At 42.9% G+C, this 14,658-nt stretch overlaps 1 protein-coding gene across 1 annotated transcript in view; it reads left to right on the forward strand.

Moving 5' to 3' along the window:
* The window catches only part of pkhd1l1.1 (PKHD1 like 1, tandem duplicate 1), a gene marked incomplete at both ends in the record, with an annotated part of 73,889 nt that overhangs the window by 38,651 nt on the left and 20,580 nt on the right, over nucleotides 1-14,658 (forward strand). Inside the window, 14 exons of the mRNA XM_083982335.1 lie at nucleotides 354-602; nucleotides 1,773-1,922; nucleotides 2,083-2,257; nucleotides 2,860-3,016; nucleotides 3,127-3,283; nucleotides 4,134-4,343; nucleotides 5,240-5,369; nucleotides 6,475-6,716; nucleotides 7,503-7,639; nucleotides 8,418-8,891; nucleotides 10,109-10,664; nucleotides 11,539-11,730; nucleotides 12,694-12,845; nucleotides 13,170-13,329. Of these exons, the coding sequence (XP_083838461.1) occupies nucleotides 354-602; nucleotides 1,773-1,922; nucleotides 2,083-2,257; nucleotides 2,860-3,016; nucleotides 3,127-3,283; nucleotides 4,134-4,343; nucleotides 5,240-5,369; nucleotides 6,475-6,716; nucleotides 7,503-7,639; nucleotides 8,418-8,891; nucleotides 10,109-10,664; nucleotides 11,539-11,730; nucleotides 12,694-12,845; nucleotides 13,170-13,329 (3,141 nt within the window). The remainder of the gene's footprint in view (nucleotides 1-353; nucleotides 603-1,772; nucleotides 1,923-2,082; nucleotides 2,258-2,859; nucleotides 3,017-3,126; nucleotides 3,284-4,133; nucleotides 4,344-5,239; nucleotides 5,370-6,474; nucleotides 6,717-7,502; nucleotides 7,640-8,417; nucleotides 8,892-10,108; nucleotides 10,665-11,538; nucleotides 11,731-12,693; nucleotides 12,846-13,169; nucleotides 13,330-14,658) is intronic.

The following is a 14,658-nucleotide window of genomic DNA, read 5'->3' on the forward strand; positions in this document are numbered from 1 at the left end:
GAACAAATCTGTTCCCTCCCTCCCACTTTCTTTCCTTCCCTTTTCCCTCCCTTCCTTCCTTCTTTCCCTTCTTCCTTCCTTGAAGTCTGTTCCCTCCCTCCATCTTTCTTTCCTTCCCTTTTCCCTCCCTTCCTTCCTTCTTTACCTTCTTCCTTCCTTGAAGTCTGTTCCTTCCCTCCATCCTTCTATCTTTCCTTCCTTTTTCCCTTCCTTCTTTCCTCCCATCTTTCCCTTTGTCCTTCCTTCCTTCCTTTCTTCCTTCCCTTCATCCTTCCTTCCTTGACCCAGCAGGACAACAGGAGGGTTAAATAAAGTCTCTCCTTAAACTTTCCTCATTGTTTTTTTTCCCACAGGGCCGAGCGGCGCCGTCGTCACGGTGACAGGCTCCGGGTTCGGCTCCGACCCTCAGCTGATCTCCGTCTCCATGAACCGGGCCTCCTGCGCCGTGTCCTCGGTGTCGGACACCGAGGTGCGGTGCACGGCCGGGGACAACGCGGGCGGCGCCTACCGGGTGGAGCTGCTGCACGGGGTCAAAGGTCGCGCCCGGTCCGACGCCTGGTTCTCCTACGAGCTGACGCTGAGCGGCGTGCAGCCCAACCAGGGTGAGACGCAGCGGTGTAGTCTAATGTTTTGTAGTAGTGGGTAAACTGCTTTTTAGGTGGTAAAGCGCAAATACTTGTATCACATAGGCCGGTGGTTCTCAAACTTTTTTACATCAAGGACCCTAAAATTGACACAAATTAGACCACGGACCCCCACTGGACAAAATTTTGAAGCAAAAACCAGAAATACAATCAATGTACGTTTAAATTAGGCGTATTTTTGAAAGATTATAGAGAGATTTCTGGAAAAAGTGGTACAATTTCTCCCAAAAAGTTGAAACATTTCTAGAAAAAAGTGGTAAGATTTAAAAAAAAAAAAAAAAGTTTCAGATTTTTTTAGAAAAAAGTGGTAAAATTTCAACAACAAAAAAAAATAGTAAAAAGTATTTTTTTTTAATTGAGAAAAAAAATAGTAACATTTCTCAAAAGAATTGTAGAAAAAGTGGTAAGATTTTGCAGAAGAATGTGGCAAAATGTCTCTCTCTCAAAAAAAGGGGCAAACAATAATACAAAAAAGGGTCAAATTTCTTGAAAAGAAATTCTAGGAAAAGTGGTAAAAATTAAAAAAAAAAAAAAAAAAAAAAAAAAAAGTCAAACAATAATTAAAATATTGATAAAATTTCTGGGAAAAAAAGTGGTAAAATTTCAAGAAAAGTCTTTTTTTTTAATTGAGAAAAAAATAGTACAATTTCTCAAAAGAATTCTAAAAAAAGTGGTAAGACTTTGCAGAAGAATGTGGCAAAATTTCTCTCTCTCAAAAAAAGGGGCAAACAATTATACAAAAAAGGGTAACATTTCTTGAAAAAAATTTTTTTAGAAGAAACTGGTAAAATTTCTCGAAAAAAGTGTTAAAAAAAAAAAAAAAAAAAAAAGTCAAACAATAATTAAAACATTGATAAAATTAAAAAAAAAAAATGGTAACATTTCAAGAAAAGTCTTTTTTTTAAATTGAGAAAAGAAATAGTAAAATTTCTCGAAAGAATTCTAGAAAAAGTGGTAAAAATTTCTGGAAAAAAAAAAAGTTGAAAAATTCTAAGAAAAAGTGGTAAAATTTCCAGACAAAGTTGTGGACCCCCTTGAACCCTGTCAACCCTCCTGACATTTACTTTAGACACGTTTGTCTCGTTGTTGTTGTTGTGGCTGAGTCCTGCTCTCTGATTGGCTCCTCAGGAAGCCTCGGGGGCGGAGCTCTGCTGACCGTCCAGGGCTCCGGCTTCGACCCGCTCAACTCCACGGTGACGATCTGCGGACGCGAGTGCGAGGTCGACAGGAACGCGTCCACGTCCACGCGGCTGCACTGCCTGTCGCCGCTCAGCAACAGTGAGTCCACTTTGACCTTTGACCTTTGACCTTTGACCTCGCTGATGGAGAGGGACTGTAGGAATGTTGTTGTCACGACGACAGACCAGACAGCGAGTCTGGTCGTTATCTATCCGAGCAGCATCTTCACTTCGTTCCTCTGTCGTCGTGTCTCTCTCAGGTACGGAGGCGGAGCTTAGCTGTGTGGTTGCCGTGGACAACCAGCTGGACTCGGTCAACGTGTCCGGCGGCTTCACCTACAGGTCGTCGCTGACGCCGGTCGTCTCCCAGGTGTCTCCGTCCAGAGGTGGAACAGCTGGAGGGACACGGCTCACCATCAGCGGCTCCGGTTTCAGGTGTGGTTTTATTTTATTTTATTTTATTTTTACTATTTTATTTTATTCTATTATTTTTACTATTTTATTTTAGTTATTTTTTACTTTTTTTTGTTATTTTTATTTTTTACTTTTTTTACTTTCTATTTTATTTTTACTTTATTTTATTTTTACTTTTTTTTACTTTCTATTTTATTTTTACTTTATTTTATTTTTACTTTTTTTACTTTCAATTTTATTTTTACTTTTTTTACTTTCTATTTTATTTCTATTTTTATTTTTATTTTTATTTTTATTTTTAAATATATTTTGGGGCCTTTTTTTTTTTTTTACCTTTAGTTGATAGTATAGTCAAGAGAGACAGGACATGGGGGGGCAGGGAGTGGGGGAATGATTCAGGGCCGGCTGCAGCAAGGGACCGTAGCCTCTGCATATGGGGCACCTGCTCAACCCACTGAGCCAAACGGCGCCTCATTATTGTCATTTCATCTTATTCTATTTTATTAAAGTGCATTACACCATAACGTAGAGTAATGCTGCATTTGAATTATATACAATAGAATAACAACAGTAACAGTAACTGATGACATAATAACTGTTTCTCTGTTTCCCACCGGCCGCAGCGCCAACATGGCCGACGTGAGCGTGACCATCGCCGGCTCCGTGTGCGACGTCCAGTCCTCCTCCCTCACGCAGATCGTGTGTGTGACCAGCTCCCAGAGCCGCTCGCAGGAAACCAAAGTCCTCGTCAGCGTCGGCGACCGCGGCGTCGCCAAGACGGTGAGAGGACGGTGATGATGATGATGATGATGATGATGACGCAGCGTTGTCACGGCAACAAACAGAACCTCTCTTTACCAGCCTGTTTGTTTGTTTGTCTCCGTCTCCAGGACAACGCCGACTTCTTCTACATCGACGTGTGGTCGTCCCGGTTCACGTGGGGGGGGCTGCCGCCGCCCGAGAGGGGCTCGTTCGCCGTCATCACCAAAGGACAAACCATCCTGCTGGACGCCAACACGCCGGTGCTCAAGATGCTGCTCATCCAGGGTACGGACAATGTTTAAAGGGATAGTTCAACATTTAGTCAGATCCTCCTCTCACCATAATCCCTATAGTCATAGCAGCAGGTTCATCACCTTTAATTATCGGTGCATGTTGTTTTGAGATGGGCAGGGCAGAGCCGTGAGCTGCTCAGAGCTACGCTACGGAGGCTCATTATGGGATTTCTTGGTTTCCCTCATCAAACTCATCAAATACACAATCCAACAACTCCACAACGCTCTGGTGGACAAGTTGTGACCTGCACATTCACCACGCTAGGAAATAATTATGTAATTAAGCAAATACTCTGAACTACTTTCTCTTCTGAAATCCCTCCGCCCAGCAGCTGTGTCTGGAATGTAGTTCCGGCTGAATTTCCCTCTAAAACAACTCTGTCTCTAATGTTACATGATAATCTCATAGCGTGGTGAATGTGCAGGTCACAACTTGTCCACCAGAGCGTTGTGGAGTTGTTGGATTGTGTATTTGATGAGTTTGATGAGGGAAACCAAGAAATACCGTATGCCATGCTCGTGCAGAGCTCACATCTCACATGCCCCGCGGATCTAAAAACAGCTTGCAATGACAAAACCTACTGCTATGACTAGGCGAATTTGCCAAAATGTTGAAATATCCCTTTAAATCACTGACTGAAAAACAGCTGCAAGACGATCCTCTCATAAACTATTCCATTTTTTTTCATTGAATGACTCTTCAGTTCACTGCCTGTCTCTACAACATAAAAGCTCTTAAAGGCGGAGGAGTTCACAGGAACCAAGTATCCATCCAATGTTTCCATCCCTAATGAAAACTTCTGGTTGTGTTTTTGTTTAACTTCCTGTTCCTCCGGGCGCAGGCGGGACGTTGATGTTCGACGAGGCCGACATCGAGCTCCAGGCCGAAAACATCCTGATCACGGACGGCGGGCGGCTCCAGATCGGACAGGAGGGGGCGCCGTTCCAGCACAAAGCCATCATCACGCTGCACGGAAACCTGCGCTCGCCTGAACTTCCTGTTTACGGAACCAAGACGCTGGCGGTCAGAGAGGGCGTGTTGGACCTGCACGGTACGAACACCAACACATCTGGACAGAGGAAGAAAGAACAAATGGTTCTGTTCATGTTGAACTGAATGTTGAACTGCTGCACATCTGATTGGCTGGTTTAAAAGACGCTGCTCTGAATTACAGTTTAATGAAAATACACAAAATGTGACCAAGTGAAAAATCTATAAGTGTTATAGAAACATTTAACCAGTTTTTATTCAAATTAACTTGTTTCAAAAATGTATTCTCTCCTGTTTTCAGGTAGAAACTAAATATCAAACATTTAATTTAGATTTTAAAAAGACTTTACAAGGTTTTTAGGACTCTGTGACACAGAAACATCTTCACACAGGTGATACATTTACAGATTAAACACTTTATAAAATCATATAAAAAACAATTTTAATTTTCTGGTGGCAGAAAATGTTTGTTAAAAATGTAAAATTAGAAATATATTTTTACTTTTTCACAGGTTTTCTCAGTCATTTTACAGGTTAAATGACCTCATTCTCGTAATAATATGGTTATTCTGTAATCCTAAAATAAGAATAGAATTAAAATTTTAAAATTTATTGAGGAAAAACTATAGAAACAAAAATGTTTTTCATTTTTTAAAAGATATAGTTTGTTAGAACATTTGTTTTTTACCCTTTTTTTTTTACAGTGTCTTTCTAAAGCGGTCACCAGCTCGGCCTCGGTGTCAGTGTCAGTCGCTCTAAACGTTGAGCGTCACATTTAAAAACCATTTAAACTTTAGAAAAGTGAAATCTCTGTGACCCAGTTGTCACGGCGACGCCCCCGATCACATGTCGTTATGTCACCGAGGGAAACCGGCGCCGTAACGCGACGCCGTGCCCTGCAGCCGCGTCGCTCTGATCATCGGGTGACGGCTCATTGTTGACGACCTGTCTGTCCAGGTATCCCTGTCCCCGTCCCCTGGACTCACCTGGCCCAGACCGCCGCCGCCGGCGCCGCCGCCGTCACGCTGATGCTGCCCGTCACCTGGAGGACCGGAGACCAGATCGTCATCGCCTCCACCGGCGACAGGTACAGAACACTCACCTGTTTGTTTGAAGAGTTTTATTTGTTCCATTCATTGAAAAAAGAAAAGAAAAACAGTTTAATACAAAAAATAATGCAACTCCTGAATGAAAGGAGGCAGAAAGAAGAAAATGTTTTTCAAGAAATGCTTTTATAAATTAGATAATAGGCTATATGAATCTGAATCAGACATTTTTTTATTACCAAGAGCAGTAAAGGTCTGTTTACTGTCGTGGTGTCAGGTGCAAACATAAAGGTACCAAAAAATAGTTAAAGGTAGGGATAAAATACAAATTTAAATAAAATAAAATAAAATAAAAAAGGATAAATTAATATATTCTTGTGCAAAAAAAATGCATATACTATACAATTTAGGATTTATATAAAAAGAATAAAATAGAATAAAGATAAAGATAGAAATATACAGAATACAGAGAACGTTATTCTGCAAATCAAAACAAAGTAGAAAATTCATCATGCAACATTTTTTTGTATCATTCATGAACTTCTATTTTTGCAAATATATACATACCTATCCACATTTATACATATGTTTGCATATTTATAGTTGTGTGTTTGAGTAAAATGAAGACTTTTGTTTTATTCTATAAACTACTGACAAGAATTCTCCCAAATTTGAAATAAAAATATTGTCATTTATATCATTCATTTATTTACAGAAAATTACAATTGGTCAAAATAACAAAGAAGTTCCCATGTTTTCAGACAATAATATTTATGCAAAAGATCATTCATTAACATTTTTAAACAACACAACACTTTTCTTTTTACTTAGGAAGAGTTCAGAAATCAACATTGGTGGAATAACCCCATTTTTTAATCACAGCAGTGGTTTTTATAATATTCATTGAATATGATTAGGTTCAGGTGATCACCTGTAGCTTCAGTTGGAGTTCAATAAACACTGGAATCAAACGGCTGCCAAACATGTAGAGAAGCTGAGTTATTAAGAACATGTTGGAGTGGTCTCTTCATTTTATCCAGAGCTGTATTAGTTTATATCTTAGTGTATATCTATATACTGTATATTAGTGTGTATATTCTACAGACTGAGACGAGGAGCTGTGTGTGTGTGTGTGTTTGTCTGCAGACACAGTCAGAAGGAGAACGAGGTGAGGAGGATCAGCGCCGTGTCGGCCGACGGTAAAACTCTGACGCTGGACAAACCTCTGGAGTACTCCCACCTGGGGGTGTCGGTCACGCTGCCGGACGGCACCGAGTTCCAGGGCCGGGCCGAGGTCGGCGTGCTCACCAGGAACATCGTGGTGCGAGGAGCGCAGCACGAGGAGTGGAACGACACCATCGAGGCGTGTCCCGACGGCTTCAACACAGGTGACGAGCAGGCGGCCATCTTTATTTACACTGTGGTTTTAACAACTGGACAAAAAGTTCCTCTGAAAACAAATTGATTGATTGAAAAGCTGCACAGTGTTAAAGGGATAGTTCAACATTTTGGCAAATTGGCCTATTGCCATAATCCCTATAGTCATAGCAGTAGGTTGTTACCTTTAATTGTCGGTGCAAGCTGTTTTTAGAACGGCGGAGCAGAGCCGTGAGCTGCTCAGAGCTACGCTACGGAGGCTCATTATGGGATTTCTTGGTTTCCCTCATCAAACTCATCAAATACACAATCCAACAACTCCACAACGCTCTGGTGGACAAGTTGTGACCTGCACATTCACCACGCTATGAGATAATAACACAACGTTACCAGACAGAGTTGTTGTAGAGGGAAATTCAGAGACTGTTGATGAAAAACTGTCCCTGAAGGCAACGCACATCAGCGGTTTTGCATGATTTTCCCTCTAAAACAACTCTGTCTGGTAACGTTGTGTTATTATCTCATAACGTGGTGAATGTGCAGGTCACAACTTGTCCACCAGAGCGTTGTGGAGTTGTTGGATTGTGTATATGATGAGTTTGATGAGGGAAACCAAGAAATCCCATGAGCCTCCGTAGCGTAGCTCTGAGCAGCTCGCCGCTCGGCTCAGCCGTTCTAAAAATAGCTGCCAGTTAAAGGTAACTACTGCTATGACTATAGGGATTATGGCAATGGGCCGATTTGCCAAAATGTGGAACTATCCCTTTAACATCTCTCTCTCTCTCTCTCTGTCTCAGGTGAGTTCGCCACTCAGACCTGTTTCCAGGGTCGCTTCGGTGAGGAAGTCGGCAGTGACCAGTTTGGCGGCTGCATCATGTTCCACGCTCCCCGACCCAACGAGAACCTCGCCATCGGCCGACTGGAGTATGTGGAGGTGAGAACAGTCGATTTTATAGACCGAATTGCCTTGTTGTTTACATTCTACTTCCGGGTAGAAAACCAGCACGTAATTTGAATGAGATCAAAAGTAACAAACGAGAGTTTAGCTATATATCATATTTTTCACGACCTATCACCGTTTAGACAAATCTGAAATGATTGAAGAAACATTACTATTTCTGTGTGTGTTTTTTGTGTTGCTATGTGTTGTATTTATTCAGTTTGGGGGAATCACGGTGTCTAGAAAGCATCAGTGGCTCAGCTGACAGGGACAGCTAACGGTGGTAGCTCTAAGCTAACGGTAGTAGCTAAGCTAACAGCAGGACGTCAGCTGTTAAAACCCTCCCGTTGTCGGACACGACATGAAACTACTCCAGTTAGCTCAGTCATGTTGTAACTAAGATATCTGCTGGAGAAAATATTTTTTCATGGACCGTTTATTGAGTCACTGAGTTATTAAAGTTAAACAGGTAGCTAACCGTTAGCCCAGCTAATCTATGATAACCATGACTAGCTAATTACAAAAATGTGCACACAGAAATAGTAATGTTTGTCCAATCATTGGTTTTATAGACTTTACAAACATCAGATTAGTCTAAACGGCGATATAGTGACATGAAAAATTAGATAAATATAGTGAAACTCTCGTCCGTCACTATTGTTCGAATGCTGGTTTTCTACCCGGAAGTAGTTGTAAACAACAAGGCGATTCGTCCTATTGATTATTGGTCATTGATTGTCGATCAGAAGCTTTAACGGGCGCCGCTCCACAGGTGTACCACGCCGGCCAGGCCTTCAGACTGGGCCGCTACCCGATCCACTGGCACCTGATGGGCAACGTGCGCTACCAGTCGTACGTCCGCGGCTGCGCCATCCACCAGACCTACAACCGCGCCGTGACCATCCACAACACGCACCGGCTGCTGGTGGAGCGCAACGTCATCTACGACATCATGGGCGGCGCCTTCTTCATCGAGGACGGCATCGAGACGGAGAACGTGCTGCAGTACAACCTGGCCGTGTTCGTCAAGCAGAGCACCAGCCTGCTGAACGACGACGTCACGCCCGCCGCCTACTGGGTCACCAACGCCAACAACGTCGTCCGCCACAACGCCGCCGCCGGCGGGACGCACTTCGGCTTCTGGTACCGGATGCACGAGCACCCCGACGGCCCGTCCTACGACCGCAACATCTGCCAGAAGCGCGTTCCTCTGGGCGAGTTCCGCAACAACACGGTCCACTCGCAGGTAGGGAAGTCACCATTATAGATGTTCTTGGTACGATTATTGTCAGAGAAGTAATCCGATTTTCATGATTATTAGGGGTGGGAGAAAAAATTGCTTCACATAAATATCGCGATATCTTTTTTGACAATTTTTAAATCGATTTTCTTTTCAAAAATCTATTTTTTTTATTTATTTATTTTTTAAACTTTTTTTTTTTTATATTGTGCAATGTGCATTTGTTCGCCTTTTTTACATCCAGAGAGTACAGGTTTTGAAAAGGGTTTAAGTTCACTTTATAATGGAGTATGTTCATTTATAGGCTCCTACAGTATTTGTGTGCAGATAAATGTTAAAAATGCAGACTAAAAATCGAGAGAATCGGCAATATCGTAGAAACGCAATTTAAATTGAATCGCCATCCAAAAGATCGTAGAAGAATCGAATCGGGAGAAAAGCATATTGTCCCAGCCCTAATGATTATTAGTTAATTTCTCAACACTATCAATAATTATATTACTAATTATTTACACAAAATATTTTAAGTATCTTTTAAAATATGACCAATTATTAATCCTCCAGGGGAAGTGTTTGAAATATTCCAGCCATTACAGTAATTGTCATCTATACCAAATGTTTAAGTTAATTTTAATCTTTTTTTTTATTACAAATGACACTCTAGCATTTAGATTCCTAACAAATCAATGTTACTTTGGCGCACATCTGCTGATACGCTTCTGACATACACTGCAAAAACTCAAATATCTTACCAAGAATATTTGTCTTATTTCTAGTCAAAACAAATCTCATTATACTTAAAATAAGACTCATGACATTAAAAAGTAGTTTGTTTTTAGACACTTTTTACTTTTTTCAACCATATTTTCACTTGACATAAGTAGAAAAATCTGATAGTGGAGCAAGTTTTTCTTTCTTATTACAAGCACAAAACACTTGCTTTCACTGGCAGATTTTTCTACTTATTTCAAGTAAAAATTTGTTTGGAACAAGTGGAAATTATCTAAAAACAAGTACATTTTTAGGTGATGAGTCTTATTTTAAGTGGAAAGAGATTAGTTTTGCCTAGAAATAAGACATTTTCACAAGAAATAAGACAAATACTCTTGGAAAGATTTTGAGTTTTTGCAGTGCAGGAATCTTTACGATCAATTAATTGTGGCGTTTAATACCGCGATTAATTGTGAAAACAAACATAAACATCATGACATCCCTACTCGCAGGGCTGGTTCGGCATCTGGATCTTCGCGGACTTCTTCCCCATGAAGGACGGCGGCTGCCGCTCCAGCACGCCCGAGCCCGCCGTCTTCCACACGCTCACCACCTGGAACTGCGAGAAGGGCGCCGAGTGGGTCAACGTGGGCGCCGTCCAGTTCAACGGCTTCGTCATGGTCAACAACGAGAAGGCCGGCGTGGAGGCCAAGCGCATCTTCCAGTGGGCGGTGTCGGGCTTTGGCGAGCGCGGCGGAGCGCTGGTGTCCAACAGCACCATGGTGGGACACGTGGACGAGCTGGGCCTGGGGTCGGACCGCTGCACGCACCTCGGCGTCATCACGCCCTTCGACGACGGCATGAGCGTCATCAACACCAAGTTCATCAACTTCGACCGCGACTCCTGCGCCGCCATCGGTGTCACGAAGATCGACGGCACCTGTCTGGAGCGCTGCGGCGGCTGGGCGGTGCGGTTCAGCGGCGCCCAGTTCATGAACTCCCCCAACAAGGGAAAGTTCAGGTGGGAGCACGAGGTGCAGCTGGTGGACACGGACGGGTCGCTCACAGGTACCGTCTGAGTTCAAGTATCACGTTAATACTCCTGAACGTGAGCTTTTATTAAAGGGATAGTTCAACATTTTGGCCAATTGGCCCATTGCCATAATCCCTATAGTCATAGCAGTAGGTTCGTTACCTTTAATTGTCGGTGCAAGCTGTTTTTAGAACGGCGGAGCAGAGCCGCGAGCTGCTCAGAGCTACGCTACGGAGGCTCATTATGGGATTTCTTGGTTTCCCTCATCAATCTCATCAAATACACAATCCAACAACTCCACAACGCTCTGGTGGACAAGTTGTGACCTGCACATTCACCACGCTATGAGATAATAACAAAACATTACCAGACAGAGTTGTTTTAGAGGGAAATACAGAGACTGCTTGATGAAAAACTGTCCCCGAAGGCAACACACATCAGTGGTTTTGCATGAATTTGCCTCTAAAACAACTCTGTCTGGTAACGTTGTGTTATTATCTCATAGTGTGGTGAATGTGCAGGTCACAACTTGTCCACCAGAGCGTTGTGGAGTTGTTACTCGATACCGATCCGATACTACTGTTGAATGAATGAACCATATACCTTGCCATGTGAGTGAAGGCATCAGGCTTGACATAAACAGGGATGAGGGAAACCAAGAAATCCCATTAGCCTCCGTAGCTTAGCTCTGAGCAGCTCGTCGCTCTGTTCCGCCGTTCTAAAAATATATTGCACCGACAATTAAAAGTAACAAACCTACTGCTATGACTATAGGGATTATGGCAGTGGACAAATTTGCCAAAACGTTGAACTATCCCTTTAAAGATACGTTCACTATGAATTATTGATTATTATCAACTAATCCAATGTAAAGTCTAATACCAAATTCTGTGTCTGGTATTTTTTCAGGAAGCGTCGACCACAAAGTCGTCCCGATGAGCGGCCTCCTCGACCCCGCCCACTGCTCCCAGAGCGCCGAGTGGAGCGTCGGCTTCCCCGGAGCCGTGTGCGACAACACGGTCGACTTCCACCGTCTGGCGTTCAACAACCCGGCGCCGTCATCGCTGAAGGCCAAAGACGTCATCCTCACCAACACACACGGTACGAAACACACACACACACACACACACGTTTACTGACCCCTAACCCTGCTGGAGATCAGAGGAACTGCAGTCTGGTTTATTATAGACCGAATCTCCTTGTTTATAACTACTTCCTGGTAGAAAACCAGCACGTAATTTGAATGCGAACAGTACTAACGAACAAGAGTTTAGCTATATATCATGTATATCATATTTTTCACATTTTTTATCTTATTTTTAATTGATAAAAATAAAAATAAATACTGATAAAAATATAGTTTTCATTCATATTATTTCATTTTCTTTTAAAAATTATGATTAAAAACACCACACACAATCTTAAACAACTGTTTTCTATAGTTTAACTTTATCAAATATAAATTGAGCATTTTGATTGATGGCCGCGATCACATGGGGTCGCCAGAAATTTGTGATGTCAAAATGGGGTCACGGACCTAAAAAGGTGGGAATGGGAATCACAGTGTCTAGAAAGCATCAGTGGCTCAGCTGACAGGGACAGCTAACGGCGGTAGCTAAGCTAATGGCAGCAGCTAAGCTAACGGCAGCAGCTAAGCTAACAGCAGGACGTCAGCTGTTAAAACCCTCCCGTTGTCGGACACGACATGAAACTACTCCAGTTAGCTCAGTCATGTTGGAACTCAGATATCCGCTGGAGAAAATATTTTTTCACGGACCGTTTATTGAGTCACTGAGTTATTAAAGTTAAACAGGTAGCTAACCGTTAGCCCGGCTAATCTATGATAACCATGACTAATTACAAAATCATTGGTTTTATAAACTTTACAAACACCAGATTAGTCTAAACGGTGATATAGTAACATGAAAAATGAGATATAACGAAACTCTCGTCTGTCACTATTGTTCTCATGCTGGTTTTATGGTTTATTTTTCTGACAATGAGAGATCTAGAAAAGAGAATCTATAATGGCGGCGTCCCTCCCTCATGTTGTGTCCGTCTCAGGTACCAGCGCGGTCCCGTACCTGAAGAAGAGGATGACCCATAAGTTTGGCTGGATGGCCCTGTTGCCTTCTGGGAAATCCTACAACTGGTACTTTGACGACATGGACCACGTCACCAACATCAGCTACAGCGCCAAGTTCTACGGCTTCAAGGTGACGACCCCATCCACAGCATCAACGCCCCTGACCCCTAAACCCCTAACCCCTAACCCCTAAACCCCTAACCCCTGACCTCATCCACGCCATCAGACATTGAGTGTCTCAACCACACTGATCAATGACGTCTCCTCTTCCTCTCCTCTCTTCCTCTTCCTCCTCCTCCTCCTCTTTCTCTTCCTCTCCTCTCCTCCTCTTCCTCCTCCTCCTCTTCTTCTCCTCTCTTCCTCTTCCTCCTCCCTCTCCTCCTCCTTCTCCTCCTCCTCCTCCTCCTCCACCTCCTCCTCCTCCTCGTCCTCCTCCTCCTCCTCCTCCTCTCAGCCGGATCAGTACCTGATCATCCATCACAACTTGACCCAGAGTCCTGATCGGTTTCGTGTCGTGGACGAGAGGAACGGGTCGTCGGCGCCGCTCAGCTTCAGCAGCAACAACAACGGAGACTGGTTCTTCACCAACGCCACCAACGACCTCTACTACCTCAGTCAGGATGAGTTATTGATCACCTATTGATTATTGATTATGTTATAATACTGATCATTTAACCATGTCAGGCTGTTCTCTCTATGTTTGACATTTTATTAACTTGATTTAATTATTAATTATTGAGTTTGTCTTTAATTAAAACAAAAACAGTTTTATCTGTTGATATTGAGAATACAGTTTATAATATAAAGAATATAGAACTTAAAGGAGAATTCCGGTCATTTTTGACCCCTAAATCGTTGTCCTGATGGTCACCCAGTGTTGGGGGGAGCAAAAAACACGACTAAAATTGATGCAGGCAAACCACAGTTAGGCTACACCAGTGGTCCCCAAACTACGGCCCGCGGGCCAGATGCGGCCCGCGTTCAAATTCCAACCGGCCCGCAGCCTCTGTCATCAAAAAAATCAATAATATGCGGCCCGCCAGCACGTACAATTTTTTTTTGTCTCAGCACCTGGGCGCGTTTGTTCCATAGCGGAATGAAATGAAGGGAGTGAAGCCTCTTGTCAGTCATCCAGGATCTTTGTCTCTGTGGGGGGAGGCGGGGCCGCTACCACACCGTACCACACACACAGTGCAGCATGTGAGTCTGTGAGGAACAACGCAACGTCAGTTGCCAGCTTGGCGACTTTCTTCCTAAATCTGGCGACTTTCCAAACCCTCTCATCAACTTTCTTTTTGACAAAAGCCACTAGCGACAAATCTAGCGACTTTTCCGGTGCTGTTACTGTTACAAATAAAAAACGTTTCTGGTTTGGAGACTCGGACGTGAAAACACGTCATCACTGCTGTTTCCACCGAGCAGCGCTGCTGCCGTGAGCCCCCCGCCCCCGTCCCTACAGCCCCCACCGGCGGTGTCACGGAGCTGTCCCCGCTACAGAGACCCGCTCCACGCCGCTGACACCCCCACCACACCCGTCTTAGAGCGACATACACAGCCTCAGTCACTACTCACCTCATCTACTGTGATGACACGGTCAATATCTATTCAAGTGCAGTTTTGTTGAGACTTGATAAGCCATTTTATTTATTGTTTTGGTTGTGTGTGGTTTTATATTTGAGTGCATCTTTTCTTAACAGAGACAGGGTCTATTCTTGTTTTTGGTTTGATTTTGCAATTTTTGATTTTTTAAAATATAATATAGGCTAATATAAAATGTAGGCTAATAATGTTTCAAATTAACCTAGATATGTTTAAGCTTCCTTTTTCCCCAGACATTTATGTCATTTTATGTGGTCTTCAAATATGAAAAGCAGAGTGATTTTGGTAAAAACTTGTTTAGATTTATTTATCTATGTGAAGAAATGAAAAGAATTCCATTTGCA

This window comes from Trachurus trachurus (assembly GCF_905171665.1).
Source record: "Trachurus trachurus genome assembly, chromosome: 11".
Taxonomy (NCBI): domain Eukaryota; kingdom Metazoa; phylum Chordata; class Actinopteri; order Carangiformes; family Carangidae; genus Trachurus; species Trachurus trachurus.